The 22,988-nt window shown below is 44.0% G+C and overlaps 3 protein-coding genes across 5 annotated transcripts; 1 reads left to right on the top strand and 2 right to left on the bottom strand.

Moving 5' to 3' along the window:
* Positions 1-100: 100 nt before the first annotated feature.
* Positions 101-6,871, bottom strand: LOC136545253 (proline--tRNA ligase, chloroplastic/mitochondrial-like). The gene is made up of 11 exons (XM_066537298.1): positions 6,507-6,871; positions 5,941-5,997; positions 5,098-5,208; positions 4,887-4,973; positions 4,690-4,803; positions 4,331-4,537; positions 2,033-2,170; positions 1,670-1,831; positions 962-1,161; positions 548-631; positions 101-431 (listed from the first exon to the last, which is right to left on the bottom strand). Exons 1-11 carry the CDS (start codon positions 6,816-6,818, stop codon positions 290-292), a joined length of 1,614 nt encoding a protein of 537 aa, XP_066393395.1. The 5' UTR covers positions 6,819-6,871; the 3' UTR covers positions 101-289.
* Positions 6,872-9,497: 2,626 nt separating this feature from the next.
* LOC136541471 (indole-3-acetaldehyde oxidase-like) lies at positions 9,498-19,355 on the top strand. 3 transcript variants are annotated; one of them, XM_066533369.1, is made up of 11 exons: positions 9,498-10,244; positions 10,340-12,130; positions 12,735-12,994; positions 13,125-13,331; positions 14,164-14,364; positions 14,822-15,787; positions 16,039-16,131; positions 16,247-16,345; positions 16,632-16,821; positions 17,262-17,445; positions 18,976-19,355. In XM_066533369.1, the coding sequence occupies exons 1-11, from the start codon at positions 10,064-10,066 to the stop codon at positions 19,037-19,039; spliced, it is 4,236 nt and encodes a 1,411-aa protein (XP_066389466.1). In that variant the 5' UTR covers positions 9,498-10,063; the 3' UTR covers positions 19,040-19,355. The 3 variants fall into 3 exon arrangements, with proteins under 3 accessions (XP_066389466.1, XP_066389465.1, XP_066389467.1); XM_066533368.1 differs by having other exon boundaries at positions 14,146-14,364; XM_066533370.1 differs by having other exon boundaries at positions 14,146-14,364; positions 17,262-17,491.
* A 146-nt stretch (positions 19,356-19,501) lies between these two features.
* On the bottom strand, positions 19,502-21,605 carry LOC136541472 (uncharacterized). The gene is made up of 2 exons (XM_066533371.1): positions 21,396-21,605; positions 19,502-20,944 (listed from the first exon to the last, which is right to left on the bottom strand). The coding sequence occupies exon 2, from the start codon at positions 20,921-20,923 to the stop codon at positions 19,661-19,663; it is 1,263 nt and encodes a 420-aa protein (XP_066389468.1). The 5' UTR covers positions 20,924-20,944; positions 21,396-21,605; the 3' UTR covers positions 19,502-19,660.
* Between the last annotated feature and the right edge of the window lie 1,383 nt (positions 21,606-22,988).

The raw sequence follows: 22,988 nt of genomic DNA, 5'->3' as shown, positions 1-22,988 counted from the left end.
AGGGGAGGAACTAATCAAGGCACATGATTTAGCATACAGGGGAACTTGTTAGAAACAATTGATACTATAGACAACCGACATGTAAACGAACTTCCGATGCTTAGATTTGAACAAAATTGACCTATTGATTATCGAATTTACATTTCAAATATCAGCAGCACAAGCATTCCACTGCTAATCCATGAACCGTGATCAATCCGGACCTTATAGGTAGACAGGGAAACTGGGTACAATCCTAAAAAAGAAAAGAAAAATGCTGTTTTAATCTCTGGGAATGGACACGGTGGACCTAGTATGACTTTGCGAAAATTGCGACTTCCTCTGCCGGGTTGCCAGTCATGAAGCATTTCTTGGTGCCCTCAGGCTGCTCGAAAGGGAAGCATCTGATGGTGGCACTGGTCTCTTCTTTCACTTTCAGCTCGTCAGCATCGCTGAAGTTTGCCACAGTTCAGTCAAATTAACATGTGTCAGAAACAACTGGTGTGTGCTATACTTGTACAGTACAAACATGAAAACGAAGATAGACAATTTACCAAAGTTAACCTACCTAGCTGACCAAGGACCTCTAGCCCACTTTCCTTCAGAAATAGCTTCCTTCAGCTCTCCATATGAGCTTACGTCAACAATGTTACTGCAAGAATGAAACAAGGTAAATTGTTCGAAACAGGTGCATGCAAGGTAGTGACACAAAGAAATGAAACATCCCTGAAAAGGCAGCCATTCAAAGAAGATATGGAGCCTTCCTAAATATTATTAATATTCAGAATACCATCTCTACTATTTAAACCAACAAAACACTATAACTTTTTTTATATAATTAGCAACTTTGGTGGTATTGAAACATTTATGCCCATGAATAGGGTTGGTTTGCAGCCGTCAGTCAACAAGCAGGAGCAGATTAAAAGGTGTCCCTAAAAGTAGATAGAAAAGACAAGGCAATCCTTCAATGCAAAACAATTACCTATCACGGAATGTGATGGCCTTCTGTAAAAGGGATGCTTGTATGTCATCTAGACGACCCTTTATATGGTTCACCAATATCGATGGCTCCATAGACACTCCAAACTCCTTTCCTTGCTTTCCTGGGACATCACGCCTAGAAAGCACAACACTCTTATTTGTGACATCACGCGGACCAATCTCTATTCTTACAGGAACCCCCTGTCAAAAGCAATACAAGGAAATGAGAGAAATAAGTTTACAATGAGAGAAATAAGTTACACAGGGAAATAAACTGTATGCAGATTGATTGATTCATAACAAAGCCCAAATACATCTATGCTCAAAACAAGATTACATGCATAAATTAAATTATTGCATCTAATACATCTTTGATTTTGTTCAATTATGCCTATCGATAGTTAGCATCACAACTGGAATAAAGGCAATACTGCAACAGAACCTTCTGGAAATTGTTATGGACTGTTAAGCAACACACAATACAGCATTTTTGGTCAAAGAATGAGGCATTTATGTGCTAGCAGATAGAGTAATGGTCTCAAGCAGAGTTGATGTACATTTGCAATAGCCATGCAACACAGACCAATGAAATCATCAAATATGAAGGGATTTTCATAGTGATGAAAGCATACGACTCTAACTATGGTAAGAGCAAATGGGTGAATAACACAAAGAATTGGATCTCCACTATAAGAGTAGAAGCAATTACTTTCATCTCATAATGGTTGAACTTCCACCCAGGAGTCCGCAGCTCTGAGTCATCCACTTTAACTCTGATTCCTGCTTCTTTGAGTATTTTTTGAACTGAATCTACAGCTTCCAGAACAGAAGCCTTCTCATCACCCTTTTTCCATATAGGTACTATTATAACCTGAATTAAATAGGAACATTATCAGATAGCCCCATCATGGGTATGAATTTGAAAAAAAGAACAACGCAAACCTTAGTTGGCCATTTATTCCATTGTAAAAGATTGATAGTAGCACAAGAAAGAAAGGAGGGAAGACTAGGTTAATCAGATAGAAGGTTGTGAATACAAAAGCAAGTAAATGAGGGAGGGAGAGAGGGATACCTGAATGGGTGCAATCCTTGGCGGAAGCATTAGACCGGCATCATCACCGTGGGTCATGATAATCCCACCAACAAACCGAGTACTAATAGCCCAAGAGGTCTGCCAGACGTGTTCGATTTGACCATTTTCATCCATAAACTGCAGACGTTAAAAAAAATCAAAATCTTTGTTCATTTCTAAAGCAAGATCTCGAAAACAATAAATAATTAAAAGAACCAAATCCAATCAACAACAACAACAACAACAACAAAGCCTTTAAGTCCCAAACAAGTTGGGGTAGGCTAGAATTGAAACCCAACAGAAGCAATTAAGGTTCAGGCACGTGAATAGCTGTCTTCCAAGCACTCCTATCTAAGGCTAAGTCTTTGGGTATATTCCATCCTTTCAAGTCTCCTTTTATTGCCTCTTACCCAAGTCAACTTCGGTCTTCCTCTGCCTCTCTTCACGTTACTATCCTGACTTAGGATTCCACTACGCACCGGTGCATCTGGAGGTCTCCGTTGCACATGTCCAAACCATCTCAACCGGTGTTGGACAAGCTTTTCTTCAATTGGCGCTACCCCTAATCTCTCACGTATATCATCGTTCCGAACTCGATCCCTTCTTGTATGACCGCAAATCCAACGCAACATACGCATTTCCGCGACACTTAGCTGTTGAATATGTCGTCTTTTCGTAGGCTAACATTCTGCACCATACAACATAGCAGGTCTAATCGCCGTCCTATAAAACTTGCCTTTTAGCTTCTGTGGTACCCTTTTGTCACATAGGACACCAGACGCTTGCCGCCACTTCATCCACCCTGCTTTGATTCTATGGCTAACATCTTCATCAATATCCCCGTCCCTCTGTAGCATTGATCCTAAATATCGAAAGGTATCCTTCCTAGGCACTACTTGACCTTCCAAACTAACATCTTCCTCCTCCCGAGTAGTAGTGCCGAAGTCACATCTCATATACTCAGTTTTAGTTCTACTAAGTATAAAACCTTTGGACTCCAAAGTCTCCCGCCATAACTCCAGTTTCTGATTCACTCCTGTCCGACTTTCATCAACTAGCACTACATCGTCCGCGAAAAGCATACACCAAGGGATGTCCCCTTGTGACCTCATCCATCACTAAAGCAAACAAATAAGGGCTCAAAGCTGACCCTTGATATAGTCCTATCCTAATCGGGAAGTCATCCGTGTCTCCATCACTTGTTCGAACTCTAGTCACAACATTGCTGTACATGTCCTTAATGAGCCCAACGTACTTCGTTGGGACTTTATGTTTGTCCAAAGCCCACCACATAACATTCCTTGGTATTTTATCATAAGCCTTCTCCAAGTCAATAAAAACCATGTGTAAGTCCTTCTTCTTCTCCCTATACCGCTCCATAACTTGTCTTATTAAGAAAATGGCTTCCATGGTTGACCTTCCGGGCATGAAACCAAATTGGTTCATAGAGACCCGCGTTATTGCTCTCAAGCGATGCTCGATAACTCTCTCCCATAGCTTCATAGTATGGCTCATCAACTTAATTCCCCGGTAATTTGTACAATTTTGAATATCCCCTTTATTCTTGTAGATCGGTACCAATATACTTCTCCTCCACTCATCAGGCATCTTGTTCGATCGAAAAATATGATTGAACAGCTTGGTTAACCATACTACAGCTATGTCCCCGAGGCATCTCCACACCTCGATTGGGATACCATCCGGTCCCATCGCCTTACCTCCTTTCATCCTTTTCAACGCCTCTCTGACCTCAGATTCTTGGATTCTCCACACAAAGCGCCTATTGGTGTCATCAAAAGAGTCATCCAACTGAAAGGTTGTGTCCATATTCTCACCATTGAACAATTTGTCAAAATACTCTTGCCAACGATGTCGGATCTCATCCTCCTTTACCAAGAGATGCTCCCTTTCATCCTTAATGCACTTAATTTGGTTGAAGTCCCGTGTCTTTCTCTCACGAACCCTAGTCATTCTATAAATGTCCTTCTCTCCTTCCTTCGTACTCAAATGTTGGTAAAGATCCTCGTACGCTCTACCCTTTGCCACACTTACAGCTCGCTTTGCAGTCTTCTTTGCCACCTTATACTTCTCTATGTTGTCCACACTCCTGTCATGGTACAAGCGTCTATAGCATTCTTTCTTCTCCTTAATAGCCCTTTGGACTTCCTCGTTCCACCACCAAGTATCTTTAGCCTCGCGTCCTGTGTATCCTTGTGAAAAATTTCTTCTGAATTTTTAAAATGTATAAAATGGACCCAACACATGAAGTAAGCATGATATGAAGACAGATGGAGCAACCTGTGTTCCAAAAGCTCGTGAAAAGTTTTGGCCGAGGTTGTGACTAGTTCCAGCTTGTAAGGCCTTCTTGTCACCCATCATAGCTTCTATAGTGTAAGTCCGATTGGCACCAGCAAATGTTTCTACTCTTGATTTTCTACCTCGAATAACTGGTATTGCAGCATGCTCATAGGCAAACTTGGTATATACATCAATCATCTGCATCGCCTGCAGAGCAATAACAATTGGAGAAGATGAGATAGTGCAATAAAATCTTTCATTGCTTTTCAAGACTTGGCTTTCCTGCGCCATTACATGCATGGCTTTGAAATTTCAACAACAGAAACAACAATAACACGGAAACAAAATGTGAAACTAACCTCTTTCTCTGCCTCCTCAAGGGTGGCATGGGCTGTATGACCTTCTTGCCATAAAAATTCAAGAGTTCGGATGAATGGTTTAGTCCGCATTTCCCATCTTGTCACATTAGCCCACTAGGAAAATAAGAACTATTTAATATCATGAATAATAGTGGACTACAAGTCTACAGCTAGTCTAAATTTGCCAACGAAGTTACCTGGTTAATCATGAGAGGAAGATCACGATAGCTATGAATCCATTTGGTGAACATGTGGTTTACAATGGTCTCACTTGTTGGTCTTACCTACAAAGCCCTCAAGAACACAAGTTCAAAAGGTTCAGGTTTAGAGGCAATCTACGTAATCATTTTTCCAACAAAAATATGTGGTCTATACCAATGTAACCATAAAACTAGAGCAAAGTAATACCACAAGCTTTTCCTCTAGTTCTTTTCCTCCTCCAATGGTGACCAACGCAAGCTCCGGGCTAAACCCTTCAACATGACTAGCTTCCTTCTCTATAAATGAGTATGGAATGAACTGATACAATAGAAGGGACAAGCATAAGAAATTATAGATAACAAGTAGAAAGTATGGAGTCTAACTCAGATAAAGCATGAGGCAATTGCTTAGTGACAAAAATAGATAACCTGAAATAAGGGAAATGTATGACAATGACACAAAGCTAAAAGGAAGATAAAGGCCACAAGCTTGATCCACGTCACCAAACATGGACATCTACACACTTCCTTTGACTATAAACATCAATGCAAATATCACTTCCCCAGAGATCATTTGCATAGGAGGATGTGACATTATATGGAGTATGTGCTTTCATACTATCCTGAATTTCCTACCATGTGTCAACAGAACAGAATTTTGTCATCAAAACGTCAAAATTCAGCATCCATTTGTCATTTTGTTCCTTTCAAAATTATGCGTCTTTTTGCATCCAGAAGCATGTTAATAGCAACTATCAAGCCATCTGAACTTCCAGAATATGGTAATTCTGCAGAGGCTTTAGTATGTGATACCCTCAAAAGATGAAATTACAATTTCTGAAACTTCATCCAAGCACAGGCCTTTTCAGACTTTATTACCAATGAGAGCTGATATTTTGTCGCATTAACAAATAGTATTCCTATCAAACGCAATCTAACATTGCAACATAGAGCTATGGAAACAAATATTTATTGATCAATCAGCTATTGTTATCACTGAGCACTAACCCAGAAAAGAATAGCAGAAACAGATAGATCATTCTTTGCGAACCTGAGGGAAGTACATGTTGCTGTGCCCTGTTTCCTTGAATTTGACATTCAAATAATCCTACAATAAATTGACAACAAAAATATTCAGGCATGCAACACTGAAAAGTGTCACTTAACAAGAGGAGCATTCAGATGTAAAGCTAAACAGTGAGTCAAAATTTTAATGTTATGCATAATGAAGCTCCCATTGACCATAATCCACAGCGGCACTACATGATTGGAAAAATATCGTTTCATACAGAAAGATACAGACCACACACCAGAATAGCACAAAACAAAACCCACGTTATTTGTGCCGATTATCTAAACACCATTTGGGGACCAGTCTACTAAATGGGTAAGTTTCCACACAATGCATACACTCTACACAACTACAGCAAACTATTAAACCCTTCAGCTTACCAAACTGCACAAATGCGCATCAACAGGAGCACAGCTACACGGTAATTCGAAACCTACTACGCAGGCAGAAGCACCCGCAATCATTCTTCCTCCAACTTGACACCACCAACATTAAACGCAGGATGGCGCACGGCACGGGGGAAGGAGGAGCGAATGAGCACTGACCTGGATAGCCTCCCAGATGGCGTATCCGTAGGGGCGGATGACCATGGTCCCCCGCACGGGCCCGTAGTCCGCGAGCTCGGCGGCGGCGATCACGTCGATGTACCAGGCGTTGAAGTCCGCGGACCGCGGCGTGACCTGCCCCTCCCTGTCCCCGCCGCGGGTCTCCGCGGCAGCCGGCGCCGCCGCGCCCGCGGCCGCCGAGGCCTGGCCCCTGGACGCGGCGGAGGCCGCGAGCCTCGCCGCCGGCAGCCGGCGCCGGAGCAGGGGCTTGGACGGGGAGAGCAGCGAGGGGAGGCGCAGCAGCGACGCCATTGTGGCCTGTGGGGATTTGCCTGCCTGGATTGAGGTTCTGTGCCTCAGTGCCAAACACGCTAGTGCTATAGCCAGCTATCCTTAGTGGGCTGGGTTGGGCTGAGCTGTTCCATTAACTATGATCATGGAAACGGCTCGACTCAATAAAAGGCCCCTGCCGCCACCGCTTCTCGTCGTTGCCGGAGGACTGGGAAACGCTTTGGGCGTCTTTGTTGGGTGTACATGGGCTGTCCTGGCCCATGGATACAGGGAATGCTGTTTTTTTTGGGGGAATTTTTTTGCGAGACCATGTTAGTATGTTACGCATACACGAGTGCACACTCATCCCTATGACATCTCGCACGTACACCTACCCCTATGAGCACATCGAAAGAACTAAGTTGGATCGGCAAATATCGAGATTGACAAAGTCAACACAGACGTCTCACTGTCGACGCGCACGTTGCCTACCATTGAAAGAACAACACCGTTAAATCCTTGAATAAATCTAGTAAAATACGAGCACCCGTGTCAAGTCGGGGACTTGAACCCGGGTGGGAAGGTTCCACCACAAAGAACCCAATCGGTTGTTGTTAATGACTTAGGTCAAGCTCAGCTTATGCAAGATTATCCCAATAGTCTGTTTCCACATAAACAAGATTAAATCCGTTTTCTCACAGGTCTGATTGGCGCCAAAGTTTTCAATTCATATATATTAGAAAATTTTCGACAACCTCCAAACATACCAAAGTTTGTGAAATTTGGCCGAAATTTTTTAGCCTTAAACATGAAGTATAATTTTCTTTATTTTTAGATATAAACAAAATATTAGCATGATTTATGACTACACACCTATTTAATAGAAGAATATGTAAAACATAGAAAATATGAGTTTACAGTTACGTAGCACATGTATTAGTGTAATACAAAATTTTAAATTTTTTTTTTTGGCCACCACTGAAATTCAGCCTTGAAACATATACGAAATTCACGAATTTGAGTGTGAAGTTGGGCAATGGCTTATGGAGGGCAATCCATCCAAGTCACCGAAGCAGGGTGTTCAGGATCTGTAGCCAGCCGAGCAATGAGTATGAGCATTAGTTATATATTTATATCGATGTGAAATTCGGAGACTGGTGCGAAGACAAGGTTGAAGTCTTGTATGGACCTTGAGTTAGCTGTGGATTATGTAGATTTGAATTGACCCATGCTAAAGAATCTCTCGCATTACTATTTCGAGCCTCAATAGTCAGTTGTAACTTGTAAGCTGACATCTCCATTATTGTGATCTTTTGAAGATGGATCCGGTTTCGCTTCTAAATACAGGTCTGACATCAGTTTTTTTTTTAGATAATGGGGTCTGATCTGACATCAGTTAATCGAGGACTCAAACTTTTTTACAATTTAATCAGATACGAATAATTATTAATATTTATGATGTGTAAGAGGAATGACTAAATTAACAATGAAATATATTTGGAGATATAAATATTGATACTAATTAAAAGAATAGTTAAATTTTAAAATAAGTCTGTGAAAAGTGAGATGTATTTTTTTTACAAAGTGAGTCTCGCACCCTGTTTGCTTGTTGGTTTCAGCCAGGCTTATTCAACTAGCTAACAGTATTTTTCTCTCAAAAAAACCAGCACCAGCCAGCCCAAATCAACCCAGATATCAAACAGGCCATCGATTATTCTGTGAAAGGGACCGTTGCTTCTATGAGGAATACAAATGGGCCATTAACTTTCTTTGTTCGTTAAAACAAATGCAATACAAACTAAGTTTCACGATGTTGTTGCTATTGTTTAACATTTAGACTAAAACACGTGGAACAATCTCTGAATATAGTATAATGGTTACTGTTGGACTCGTGGCCTTGTACCATGGCAGTGCGAAAAGGTCATTTTATTTGCTAAATTGCTAGATTTACCAAGTATTTTTGCTGGTTTTTAGAGCATCTTCAAAAAGGACGCTAAAAATCACTTGGTAAACAATGATTGTGCAGACGAATAAAATGAATAGGAAGCTTTTTTTGTTATCCTTTTCTTTCAATAGCTTTCTATAAGAGCATCTCCAAGAGACTCTCCATATCCTTCATAAATGTTAGGAATAGAGATTTTGGTGAAAAACTATCATCCAACGGTTTTTCTAAATGGTCATCCAAATATAGTTATCTTCTATTCCAGATTTTTCACTAGACAAAAATTAAAGACCTCCATATCCTTTCTAAATACTAGGGATAGAGATTTTGATGAAAAACTACCCTCCAACGACTTTTTTAAATGGACATCCAAATATAATCATATTCTATTCTAGATTTTTCGCTAGCCAAAAATTAAAGATGAGAATGGCTCTCTAGAGTGCGTATGAGATATAGAAAAATAGTTGGAGCGTGAAAAGATATAGAAAATTATTTTTTATACAAATAACTCTCCAAATGATGATTTCGAGAGTGGGATTTAGAAAAACTTTTAAAGATGCTCTAATAAGCTTAAAACTACGCGGAAACCGAACGGAAAACTACTGCATGGAACCGCAAAAAAAAAAGGAAAACTACTGAATGATCTTTTTTGTTTGCCGGAAAATCGAATTAAGAAGTTGTTTGAAGGAGCTTTTGAGCGTTGGTCGGAATGAGATCATTTTACGTCCGTTGGAGCCAACAAGATACATCCTGGATTCGGTGTGGCTGGCCGTCTCGTCGCGTTGGGCTGCCGGCCACCAAAATATCCTCAGCTTAGGCGGCGGCACGTGGCCGGAGCATGGCCGGCCCGCCAAGTCCGCACCGAGGCGGAGGCGGGCGGCCCCCCCCCGCCGCATCACCCGGTCCCGGCCGTCCCCTCACGTGCCGATCAGTCCACGCATGCGCGCGCACCAGCCATCAATCGACCCCGAACCGAAGTCCCGAACGCGAAAGCCACACTCGCGTAAACAACCCCCATTAACTCCGGCCCATGCACCTGCGGGCCCCGCGCGTCAGCGGCAGCAGCTAGCCGTCGCCTTCGCGCAGCGCTCGGCGAGCGCGCGACACGCCGGCACGCCGCCCCCCGTCAGCGTCGCCCGTTTTTTCTCCCCGCTTGGAATTTCTCGGCGACAGCGAGAGCGACCCTGCTGGATGCGAGGCTGCGAGTGTGGCGGTGCTAGCTAAGAAGTCCTGCTCGTAGTGGAGTGTAGTATAGTATAGTAGATAAGCAAGCTGCGGGCGCCGCCCAGATGGGAATCGGGTTCCGACACGCACGCGCCCACACAGCGCACCTCTCCGCGCCGCGATGGCTGCTTCGCCTTCGACCGCGCCCGCTCCTTCCTCCTCAGCGTCAGCGGCGGTGGTCTTCGCCGTGAACGGCGAGCGGGTGGAGCTCCGCGAGGGTGACGTGGACCCCGGCACCACCCTCCTCGAGTTCCTCCGCACCCGCACCCGCTTCACCGGGCCCAAGTTCGGCTGCGGCGAAGGCACGCCACCCCGACCTCCTCCTCCCTCCCTCCCTCCCTCCCCCGCGCTCTTCCGTTTCGTTCCGCGATTTGAGCTTGACGACCCATTTCTGCAGGCGGATGCGGCGCGTGCGTGGTGCTGCTCTCCGCGTACGACGCGGCGTCGGGCGCGGTGTCGCACGCGGCGGTGAGCTCCTGCCTCACGCTGGTGCACGGGCTCCACCACCGCGCCGTCACCACCACCGAGGGGCTCGGCCGGGCGGGAGCGGGAGGCCTCCACGCCGTGCACGAGCGCCTCGCGGGGTTCCACGCCTCGCAGTGCGGCTTCTGCACGCCCGGGGTGTGCATGTCCCTCGCCGCGGCGCTCGCGGCCGCCGAGGCCAAGGCCAAGGCCCAGGCGGGGAGGAGGCCCGACGACCCGCCCGAGGGGTTCGCCGCGAGGCTCACGGCGGCTGAGGCGGAGCGGGCGGTGGCGGGCAACCTCTGCCGCTGCACGGGGTACCGCCCGATCGCCGACGCCTGCAAAAGCTTCGCGGCCGACGTGGATTTGGAGGACCTGGGCCTCAACTCTTTCTGGAGGAAGGGGGACGCCCAAGCTTCCAAGCTGCCGCGGTACGACGAGGGGAGCATCGGTGTGTTCCCGGAGTTCCTCAAGGCTGAGATCAGAGCTTCTTCTGGGATTGATGACCTGTACACGCCGCCGGCATTGGTCGGAAGTGCCAGCACTTGGCACCGGCCTCGGAGCGTGGAGGAGTACTATAAGCTGGTAGGTTCTGAGTTGTTTGGCGAAAGTAGAACGAAGGTGGTTGTGGGAAACACCGCTTCAGGCGTTTACAGAGAAACAGAGGTGTATGATAGGTACATTGACCTCAGATGCATCCCAGAGCTGAATTCGGTTAGTAAGGAAGCCAATGGTGTTCACATTGGAGCTGCAGTATCGATTTCTCAGGCAATTGAGATTTTAAGAGTAGAAGCTGGTGGCTGCAATGACGTAGTTTTTTGTAAGATTGCTGATCATATGGAAAAGGTGGCTTCTCCATTTGTCCGGAACACCGCAAGTTTGGGTGGAAATTTGATAATGGCACAGAGGGACCAGTTTGCCTCTGACATCGCAACGATCCTTCTTGCTGCTGGTTCATCGATATGCATCCCGGCATCATCAAGAAGGTTGACTGTCACGTTGGAGGACTTCCTTCAGATGCCACCTTGTGATCACAAGACACTGCTATTAAGCATTTACATTCCTCGTTGGACTCCCATTGGTAGCTTATCTGGTGGTAAAACCATGGATGGGACAGTAAGTAAAATAGGAACTTCTGTGCTATTTGAGACATACCGAGCTGCTCCACGCCCTCTTGGCAATGCAGTTGCATATCTTAATTCTGCTTTCTTGGCTCAAGTCTCTTCAGATGCAACTTCAAGCAGCTTAATGTTGAGAGAGCTATGTCTGGCTTTTGGTGCGTATGGGAGCCAACATGCCATCAGGGCTAGGAATGTTGAGAAACTTTTAGTGGGTAAACCCATTACTGTATCGGTGCTACTTGAAGCATGTAGACTTCTCAAGGAAACTATTGTTCCTAAAGAAGGCACAAGGCATGCTGCTTATAGGTCAAGCTTGGCAGTTGCCTTTCTGTTTAGTTTTCTTTACCCAGTAACTGAAGGAACCTTGAAGCCTTTAAAGGCAGTTCATCTTAATGGCTATGTAACTTGTGGCACCAATGGAAATCCAAATTGTGGACCCGATGCGCATGTTGATGTTTCACTTAAGAAGATCAATGATGTGAACTCTGGTTCATGCACCAATGATCGCATTCTTGAATATTCAAATCAGATTATTGAAATCAATAAAGACTATCTCCCCGTTGGCATACCAACCAAGAAAGTTGGAGCAGAACTCCAAGCCTCTGGTATGCACTTTTGCACTTGTATTTTATAATCACTCCCTACAGACAAGCATAAGTGACATTTGACATGTACTATACAAGTGGTCTTGCAAATGCTACTTCATAACTAATTTGTCTATTATAATATGAAGAGATCTGGTAACATTTATCGAATCATTGAAGTATTTCTCAACATAAATCTGCACATACCATTTCCATCTGTCGAATCCAAAATTCGTGGAAACATTGATAACCAAAATCTATAGTTTGGCCGCACACTCCCATAACACCACTTACTCTGGAGAAAGTACTTTTGTGGAATATAACTGGTAGTTATCTATTGCATAGGTTTGCTAACAGTTTGATTATTTATGGTTACATTTGTTTATTTGTTAACGCAAATGGTTACATTTATGTAACATGTTATATTTGCTTGCATCCTTGCTCATGCTATTTATTTGCTTGGTTTGTCTTCTTATCTCCCCTTTTTAATTGTATCTGTAATAATAGTTTTCAGTCTCTTCTTTAAGTTTTAGCTACGTGACTTATTTAACCAGTGGCAGTTGCTTTCATCACATGTTCTTTTGGAAAGTAAACTTCGGTGCTGATACAAAACCATTACATATAGGTGAGGCTGTATTTGTGGATGACATCCCCGCTCCCAAGGACTGTGTTTATGGAGCATTTATATATAGCACAAAACCTTTAGCCCATGTGAAGAGCATAGAACTCGACCTTTTACTCAAGCAGCTTAAAACTCTGGGAGTAGTTACTGTTAAGGATATTCCGGAAGGTGGCAGCAATGTTGGGGCCAACACTATATTTGGACCTGAACCTCTGTTTGGTGATCCAGTTACTCAGTGTGCAGGGGAACCTCTTGGTGTTGTGGTATGGTTTGTAGTTATATTTCTGGATTTAAAGAAATTTTCTGGACTTCTTTCCTTTAGTAATGAAAATTATGTCTATGACCATGTGTGTTATGGTTCAGTTCTGTTGTTACTGAATCTTTTTGACACAGATTGCAGAAACACAAAGATTTGCCAATATAGCTGCAAAAAGAGCTGTTATTGACTACAGTACTGAGAACTTAGATGCTCCAATTTTATCCATAGAGGAGGCAATTAAAAGGTGCAGTTATTTTGAAACCCCACCGTTTCTTCTTCCTCAGAAAATTGGTGATTTCTCAAAAGGAATGGCAGAAGCTGATCAGAAAATCTCCTCTGAGGTACACTTTGTGCATCAGTTCCTCTTAATGAAATACGGGCAAATGCCCGATCGAGAGAAAAAAATTGTGCATCAGTTTGGTGTGTGGATAAATTATTTTAATGTAAAGCAGGCAGAGTATGTGCTTGAGCACTAGCATTCATAGTCATTAAAAAGGGCGTACCCAGTGCAGAGAGCTCCCGCTCTGTGCGGGGTCTGGGGAAGGGTGTCAGTGGCAAGCCTTACCTTCGCCTGTGCAATGCGAGGAGACCGCGACTCGAACCCGGGACCTTCCGGTCACAGGCGGTAAGACTCTACCGCTTGCACCAGGCCCGCCCTTCAGCATTCATAGTCATTGGTCAAATTAATATCCTTAACAAGGGCAATGCCGTTCAGCCGTTGAAGTTCTAGTTCACCTGTAAGATACTAAGATCTCATACCACAAGGGCCCAATGCTTAGTGGAGAACCCATGTAAGATATTAATCATAGTCATTGGTCAAATTAATATCTTACATGGGTTCTCCACTAAGCATTGGGCCCTTGTGGTATGAGATCTTAGTCTCTTACAGGTTTGCTATATAATATGTTACTTCTGTGTTGGGCCACCTTTACTGCTAAAAGCGATTCAGCTAAACTAGTTTTGTGTAGTACTTGTGCATGTCCTATTCCTTGGCTTTTGATTTAGTGCTGCCCTACCTTGGCTAACCTTGTATGTAACTGGTCCCTATGGGGCTCTGACAGATCCTAACAAGGGAATAAAGTTTAGTGGGCATCTTCTTTTGATCAATCTTTTATATTGCTAATATATTCTGCAGCTGACGAACACTTTTTGCAGGTTAAACTTAATTCTCAGTACTACTTTTACATGGAAACACAAGCTGCTCTGGCAATACCTGATGAGGATAACTGCATGGTAGTGTATAGCTCAAGCCAATGCCCCGAGACAGCACAGAATGTCATTGCAAAGTGCCTTGGTTTACCTTGTCACAATGTTCGTGTTATTACCAGAAGAGTTGGTGGTGGATTTGGAGGAAAAGCTGTTAGATCATTACCTGTAAGTGTCAGGCCATTAAGCATTTATATCATTCCATCCATTCTTAAAGTGCTGGAAACAAAATTCGTTTTCACCAATCAATGTTCTGCATTATTATGGAGCATAAATGGTGCATAAACAAGTATTGGTTTATGTTTATGTATAGTATATTAAATAATCAGCAAACCTGGCAAAAGTTGACTGTCACATGCCCTTTAAACTATAGAGGTTTACTTGACTACCAGAATCTGATAACATGAGTAACATTAACACAGGTAACTATCTGCACATGTCTGCATGTCGTAAGCTCACATCATGATCAGTCACGTTGTGTGGTCAAATAATAAAACAAGATCTCCAGCTCTTCTTTTTGTAGCACATCCATGACACTATACTGAATAGTAAAGCTGAATGAGCCTGCCCTACACTATAACCTGGCAATTTTCTTAAAGGAACACTCATCCTGTTTTACTTATAGGTGGCAACTGCTTGTGCGCTTGCAGCATTTAAGTTGCGTCGTCCTGTCCGTATGTATCTTGACCGCAAGACTGACATGATAGTGACTGGAGGTCGGCATCCCATGAAAATATGCTATTCAGTGGGATTCAGATCAGATGGGAAATTCACTGCTTTGCATATAGATTTGTTCATAAATGCAGGAATGACAAAAGATGTTAGCCTCATAATCCCTCATAATTTCATTGAGGCACTGAAGAAATATAATTGGGGTGCTTTTTCTTATGAAGCAAAAGTCTGTAAAACAAACATTGCTACAAAGTCTGCGATGCGGGGGCCTGGGGAAGTACAAGGTTCTTATGTTGCCGAAGCTATAATTGAACATGTTTCTTCCATGCTCTCTGCTGATGCTAATTTGGTTAGACATAGAAATCTTCACACGGTTGAGAGCCTTGCTTTGTTTCATAGTGAGTGCACTGAAGATGCCATGGGTTATACACTTCACTCTATATGTGATCAAGTGACTGCATCAGAAACCTATCAGCGGCGGCTTGAAATAATCCAGTCTTTCAACAAAAGCAACAAATGGAAAAAGAGAGGCCTCTCTTTTGTGCCAATAGTACACAAAGTATTATCTCGACCGACACCAGGAAAGGTGTCTATTCTTAATGATGGGTCTATTGCTGTTGAAGTTGGAGGCATTGAATTAGGCCAGGGGCTTTGGACAAAAGTGAAGCAGATGGCAGCATTTGGTCTTGGACAGCTCTGTCCTGATCGAAGTCAAGAGCTGTTGGAGAGAATAAGAGTTGTTCAAGCGGATACATTAAGTAATGTACAGGGAGGGTGGACCACAGGGAGTACCACATCAGAATCTAGTTGTGAAGCAGTTCGTCATGCATGCAATGTCTTGGTCGACAGGCTGAAGCCAGTGAAGGAGCAATTTCAAGAAAAGCAAGGCAATGTTTCATGGGATGAACTTATTTCCAAGGTTATTAGTTACTTCCTTTCTTACAAACTATTTTTTGAACTGATTGGTGCATTCTGGGGTGTTTTCCTTACTCAAGTGTTCCCTACCCTCTTCTTTCACCCCCTTAAATTGTAGTTGAATTTGATCGTTTCTGCTTTTGTCATACAAAAAACAAACATGCTCATGCATTGCCAGTTTTTAACACTACAGGCGTTATTGCACATCCATAATTAAATTACTCTGTATGAAATGATGCTATCATCAATATGCAGGCCATAATGATTGGTGTGGACTTATCAGCACGAGAATACTACGTTCCCGGTCCTTCTGGTTCTTACCTAAACTATGGCGCTGCTACTAGTGAGGTATCCTTGTTTTACACTTTGGTTTACGATAAAATGCTGTAGATAGTAGAATGTCAACAGTAAACAATTGAAATGTATAAACCTCTATGCTACAAGATATTGTTCAATGTTGCAGGTAGAGATTGATCTTCTCACTGGGGCCTCCACAATTGTAAGAAGTGATCTTATATACGACTGTGGCCAGAGCTTAAACCCCGCTGTGGACTTGGGGCAGGTGGGCATTATCTGTTTGGTTGTGTTCATATTGGTCTTTTTACATTGGAAAAATCTGCAGATTTCTTTTCTTTTCTTTTCTCTGTTTCTTTTGTTGATGTTTTTGAAATATCATAGTGTCTAGCAGATAGCTGGTGATAAATTAGTATTTTTTTCTGTGGACTCGGAAAATGCTAATATTTTCAGAGACAACTGAGCTGTGATAATCTAAGTGTCTTGTGATGCCATCTCAATGTGGGAGTAATTCCATTATTGCTAACTTTCTCTCTGTGCCTTCCATTTTTCAGGTTGAAGGGGCATTTGTTCAAGGAATCGGCTATTTCATGAATGAGGAATATGTCACCAACTCAGATGGATTGCTTATCTCTGACGGGACTTGGACATACAAGATCCCAACTGTGGACACCATCCCAAAGCAGTTCAATGTGAAGTTACTTAATAGTGGATTCCACAAGAAACGTGTGCTCTCTTCAAAAGGTGCGAAGTTTCCCTACTGGTCACACATCTATGAGCATGCTCTTGATCAACTAGTTCTGTTCTGTACATTGGTTGCAGCAGTTGTAAGTTGTAACACACTATCCGAGTTGAAAATAAACATGTGTTATAGTTATCAGTGAGCATATGATGGCCAGTGAAACTGGACGTCTGGATCTGCATAATTGCTTTATTTACTGTTCCAAAAGTATCCACAAGAAAATTCAGAGCTGCAGCATACATGAAGTTATGTAAACACTGCACTTGGTTTATGAATGTCCGTGCACTTGTCTGATGCCGCCTCCCTGGACCCTGGAATATCATCATGCACACGCTGTAGCAGATGTTAGTCGGTGGTTGCATGTCTGCATAAATTGCTCATACTTCACTTCTTTTCACTTGCCGATTTTCTGTTCTACTGACTTGAGTCCCCTTTGTTGCAGCATCTGGGGAGCCACCATTGCTTCTTGCAGCTTCAGTGCACTGCGCAACAAGAGAAGCAATTAGAGCTGCAAGGAATGAACCACACTGCTCTGGGTTTGGACCTTCACCATCCCATTTTGATTTGGAAGTTCCCGCCATCATGCCCGTGGTGAAGGAGCTGTGCGGCTTGGACAACGTAGAGAGGTACCTGCAGAGCCTGCTGAGCTCCGAATGAAGAGCCATTCTCACAGTCAGCACCTGTTCCCCTACTCCCTTAGCCGTGCAATACTGATCTAGGTGGCCCTGAACCCAAGCAGCGCGGCCTCGCCGGATGGTAGCAGCCGCACCACAAGGGCAGGGATAGGGATAGATTGATATTCTTCTTGCTTGATTTTTATATGATTTTTGAGCAACTAGCGCGAAAGCCGTTGCGCTCACGCGCATCCTCTTGCTTGATTTCCTGTGCATATTCCTTCTTCTAAACATACTTGATCCAAAGACTTGATCAGGCAGTATCAAATGATAGGTGGCACGCATAGACTTATCTTGCAAGTTATCCAGATGCCTACCCGCTTAATCAGCGTAGCAGGCATGCCCACGGGAGGCATCCTCCAAATCACTAGAAACAGCACTATACCACCACAACTAGAGAATCCCAATACGCTTTTCACTAGGAAGACATACGTAGATAACATAACAATAGCACAATGTTGTGACGCGGTTGTACCGAAGTCATCAGAGAAGAAAGAATCATAGCTGTAGATAGTAGATGATATCATCAGGTATTTGCATGTACGCCTTGTCAGCGAGAACACTTTGGTTTTCGAGCAAGACAGACTTCCTCTGGGTGTAAAATCTTTGGGCATATCCCTCTCCTGAATCCTGATCTCCATCGGCAATGATGACACGCGGCGAGCCCCCTTCATCCTAGACTGGGGCTCCGCTGTGTGTGTGTGTGTGTGTGGGGGGGGGGGGGGGGGGGGGGTGGGGGGGGGGGGGGGGGGGTGAGGTGCGGGTTCGGGATTGGAAGTCGGAGTTGCTCTTGTTTGAGTTTAGCCACGATGATCGGTTGTGTGCTTCGGGCCTGTCGGTGTCGGTGGGTGGGTCGTGGGTGGCTTCCATTCTCGGCAAAGATAACTCATGACAGTGTGTCGTGTTTGTGCTCAACCGCATCGCATGGATTGGTTAGCCCTTGCCGTAACCAGCCTATTCGCTTGGTCGTATTTGGCTTATAAGCCATGTCTTATCAGCCAACGAACAATATTTTTCTCTCATACCAAACCAGCCAACAGTACTTTCAGCCATGGCTTATAAGCCAAACCAGCCCAAACGAACAGGGTAATTGAGGAGCAGAGCTCCTGCCGTTGTTTTTTAAAAAAAAAAGAAGCTGTAACACGCTATCCGAGTTGAAAACAAATTGATATAGTTTATTATATATCATGTGTTATATTTATCAGTGAGCATATGGTGCCCAGTGAAACGGACGTCTGCATCTGCATAAATTGCATTATTTACTGTGCCCGAAAGTATCCAGAGAAACACGTAGTTATGTAAACACTGCACTTGGTTTATGAATGTCCATGCACTTGTCAGTGACGCTGCTTCCATGAACGTTGCATCATGCACACGCTGTAGCAGATGTTAATGGGTGGTTGCTTGTGTGCATAAATTGCTCATACTTCTTTTCACTTGCCGAATTTATGTTGTACTGACTTTGAGTCCCCTTTGTTGCAGCATCTGGGGAGCCACCATTGCTTCTTGCAGCTTCAGTGCACTGTGCGACAAGAGATGCAATTAGAGTTGCAAGGAATGAACCACACTGCTCTGGGTTTGGACCTTCACCATCCCATTTTGATCTGGAAGTTCCTGCCATCATGCCCGTGGTGAAGGAACCGTGCGACTTAGACACCGTGGAAAGGTACTTGGAGAGCCTGCTGAGCTCCGAATGAAGAGCCGCTCTCACAGTCAGCACCTGCATGTTTTGTTACGCGGTTCGGTATGTGCCGAAGTCATCAGAGAAGAGAGCTTCGTAGCTGTAGGCAGTAGATATCATCAAGGTCTTTGCACGTACGATTTGTCAACGACAACATTTTTGGTTTGGAGCACGGCAGACTTCCTTTTGGGCATATCCATCCCCATTGGGTAAATGGTGTATACTTGCTATTGTAGTTCAGACAGTCACAGGGATATTATAGCAGATCACAGAGAACATACTTGCAGCGATGGAATTGAGACTACTGAATGTGTATCAGTTCAAATATGATCAACAACATTTTGGGGTATATGTCTTATTCACATAGCGAAGTATTACAACTCAGCTCAAGATGTTTGTTCCTTTACACAGTGCAATGCATGTGTATAGATTATAGAACCAGATCAGAGTTATTGTTACATGAACTGCTACAGGAGCTCCACAAGATCAGGCTGCGGCAACTGGATCCTGTCCCTTGACCTTGCTCTCTCCACCCTGTTCCAGTATATGTGCAGGCACCTCTGCCGTATCCTTTCCTTCGTCCTCCTGTACATGTGCAGGCTTCTCTTCATTGGTCTTTCCCTTGCCGCTTTCTTCCAGCCCTTTCAGCTGCCTCAGGATATCTTCTTTCTTAGCCTGTAGGTCTTGCAATTTGGCATCCACCTTCTCCAGTTTTGCTTTCAGCTTCACTGGATCGGTCGTCTTCTCCTTTGCACCCTTGTCTTTCTTCTTCTCTTTCTTCTCCTTGTCTTTCTTCTTACCTTCTCCGTCTTCCTCGCCATCACCCTCTTTCTTCTTACCATCTTCCTTCTTGTCACCCTTGTCCTTCTTCTTCTCATTCTTTTCTTTGTCTTTCTTCTCGCCTTCATCGCCCTCACCACCATCCTTCTTTTTCTTCTTCACTTCGTCCTTGTCCTCCTCCTCTTTGTTTTTCTTCTTGCCTTCTGAATCTTCACTATCAATTTCTCTCTCCTGTGGTTCAGTGTCAGTTAGCTTGATTTCACGGGTGCCCGAGTCTACAGCTCCTGCGAACTCTTTGTTCATGTGAACATCCTTCTGTGCAGCCTCATCATTCTTATTCTCCAGATGGCCCTCCTTCTGTTCCATCTCTTCGCTCTCGTCTTTCTTTTTCTTGTCTTTGCCTTTCTCTTGTTTTTCATCACTTGAACCCTTTGGTTCAGATCCATCCTTTTCTTTGTCCTTTTTATCCTTCTTATCTTTGTTTTCTCTCTTCTTGTGTTTCTCCTCCCCAACATCTTTGTCACCTTCCTTCTTTTTCTTATCTTTCATTTTCTCTTGTTTCTCACCACTTGAATCCTTCGACTCTGATCCATCCTTCTCTTTAGCCTTCTTATCCTTCTTGTCTTTCTCTGCCTTTTCTGAATCTTCACCATCTTCCTTCTTTTTCTTGTCTTTCTCCTTTTTATCCTTCTTCTTGATCACCTTCTCATCATCTTGGTCATCTCCACCCTTCTCCGACTTCTCCTTCTTCTTCTTCTCTTTGTCTTTCTTCCCCTCTATACCCTTTCCGGCAGACCCTGCAGCATCACCCGAGTCTTTGACCTCTTCCTTCTCAACAAACTTGGCCTCGATCTTCTCGTCGTCGACCTCACCTGTCGACTTGTCCTTGCTCTTGATCTTGAGATGGACCTCATCCTTGGACTTCTTCTCCTCCTCCTTCAACTTGGGAGCTTCCTTGTCCTTCCCCATCTTGAATACGATCAAGCCGCCCTGCAGGATGCAGCTACAAATTTCAGCCACTTTTGAGTGAATTTGCTATGCTATGGACGAATGGAGCATATTCCTAGAAGACAATTTGTTTATTGGCATGGATTTTTTTTCCTCCACAAAGAGAATCTTACAGGTCCTTATTCTATCAGCCATTTCACGATGTTCACGCAGATAATGCTAGACACATCAAAGGCTAATGGGATCTGGATTGGGGGGTTGAACAGAGCGAGTATCCGAAGAATCAACTCGGTACCATTAGGCTGTGCAACCGCTTCTAAATCTAGTGGAACATATAGCATCAGGCACGAACCGGGCGCTGTCAGTCAGCCAGCGCGCGCACACGTCCCCGAGCAAAGGCAAGCACTATGAGGAACCGATCCATATCCATCCAACTGGAGTAACAGGACTGCAGGAGTGGGGGTGAACAGAGGAGCGTTTCCTGGGCTCTCACCTTGCTGGTGGAGACGCGTCGGCGTCTTAGCTTGTTCAAAGATCACGCTGTAGAAGTAGAAGTAGAAGGAACGATCCGCCGGCAGAGGTGGTGGCGGTGGCGGCGCGGTGTGGGATGGGAGATCGGCTCGACTGCCCCCAGCTAGTCGGCAAGAAGATCTGGGAGGCAGAAGCAGGACGCGTGCCGCAGCAGCTTCGAGAATGGAAGCGGCATCCGGCCTTCTTTATAGAGCGGAGTGGAGAAGGGGCGAATGGAAAGGAGAAGAAGGCCGGCGGAAGGTGTGACGTGCGTCGCCTCGTCCGTCGGTGGGGGAGGTTTGCCGACGGTGGAGCCGCGTGGCGAGCGACCTGCTGTGTCGGCCGGGCGTCTCGGAGTTTCGTGGGCCGTGGGCTTTAGCTGCAATGGCATTTGTGGCGGTAGGTCGGTGGGCTCATGGCCGCGATCTGCACACTGGGCTTCGTGGCGATGGGATCTTTTTTTTCTTCTGTTTGAAGCGTAGAGCATCTTCTATTCATCATCTCCAAGAGTTTTCTTAAACTTGCGATAAAAAAGAGTTTTCTTAAATCCACTCTCTAAATCCTCGTTTAAAGAGTCATTTAAATAAAAATTGCTCTCTTTGTCTTTCCACCATCCAACGGTGGAGATTGTGCACACTCTAGAGAGCCATTTCCACTCTTCATCTTTGGCTAGCGAGAATCTGGAATTGAGGATGATAATATTTGGATATCTAATTGAACAATGTATTGTAGGATTTTTTTTAACAAAATCTCTATTCTCATCATGACAGAAGGATATAAAGAGCCTCTTGAAGTTGCTCTAAGAGCAATATCATTCCTAATTTCTAGGGATAAAGATTCTAATAAAAAACACCCTTTAATAGCCTCTTTAAATAGATCTCTCAATCTATTCGGGATTTCTTGCTAACCAAAGTTGGAGATCGATGGTGGCTCTCTGGAGTGCACATAAGATATAGAAAAGTTTGTTGGAGGGTATAGGGTTATAGAAAATAATTTTTACTCAAATGACTCTAAATAATGATTTAGAGAGTAATATTTTTGAAAGACTTTTGGAGATGCTCTAAATGAAAATTTGTCATCATTTGTGTAAAACTCCAGCTTTCACGATCATGTATAATACAGGTTTCCCATCGTTACTAGTAAAAGATTTTATTTTCCAACACCGAGTAGAAGATGTATGGTTATTTCACTTTTATAGTTTCCCATGCTCCAAGAGTTTTTCTTTATAAAGATGCTCCAAGAGGTTGGAAACAGGATATTATTATACAATTATACAACTATATAACACTACCGCGTTTAGTTTTCTTAACGATCGGACGTAGAATGGACCATCCACGGTCCACAAATGTCTTAGTGGCGAGTGCACCTAGTACTCCTGCCGATCACGAGAGAGAAACCATATGGCTGTATAGCTTCCTTTCAACATACCCCTGCCCTCTCTTTTTTGTTTGGTTTTCTAGCATGATGTTGAATTGGTGACAGCACCCAAGGGATGGGATAAAACTAACAACAATTCATTAGGGTTTTGTTTCCTTTTCCCTCATCTTTCCAACATGCACTGAAATTATGATGTGTA

This window comes from Miscanthus floridulus, chromosome 3, assembly GCF_019320115.1.
Source record: "Miscanthus floridulus cultivar M001 chromosome 3, ASM1932011v1, whole genome shotgun sequence".
Taxonomy (NCBI): domain Eukaryota; kingdom Viridiplantae; phylum Streptophyta; class Magnoliopsida; order Poales; family Poaceae; genus Miscanthus; species Miscanthus floridulus.
Note: the sequence above shows the minus strand (reverse complement) of the source record. Positions and strands in the feature narration are given on the sequence as shown.

What these genes read in the sequence shown, in the direction of transcription:
- LOC136545253 (XM_066537298.1), bottom strand. Translation starts at nt 6,818, where the DNA reads ATGGCGTCGCTGCTGCGCCTCCCCTCGCTGCTCTCCCCGTCCAAGCCC. An exon ending in TTGAGGAGGCAGAGAAAGAG is followed by an intron (nt 4,538 to 4,689) that starts GTTAGTTTCACA and finishes ATTGCTCTGCAG; the next exon opens with GCGATGCAGATGATTGATGT. An exon ending in GCCATCACATTCCGTGATAG is followed by an intron (nt 632 to 961) that starts GTAATTGTTTTG and finishes TCATTCTTGCAG; the next exon opens with TAACATTGTTGACGTAAGCT.
- LOC136541471 (XM_066533368.1), top strand. Translation starts at nt 10,064, where the DNA reads ATGGCTGCTTCGCCTTCGACCGCGCCCGCTCCTTCCTCCTCAGCGTCA. An exon ending in AGCAGAACTCCAAGCCTCTG is followed by an intron (nt 12,131 to 12,734) that starts GTATGCACTTTT and finishes CATTACATATAG; the next exon opens with GTGAGGCTGTATTTGTGGAT. An exon ending in GGGAACCTCTTGGTGTTGTG is followed by an intron (nt 12,995 to 13,124) that starts GTATGGTTTGTA and finishes TTTTTGACACAG; the next exon opens with ATTGCAGAAACACAAAGATT.
- LOC136541472 (XM_066533371.1), bottom strand. Translation starts at nt 20,923, where the DNA reads ATGGGGAAGGACAAGGAAGCTCCCAAGTTGAAGGAGGAGGAGAAGAAG.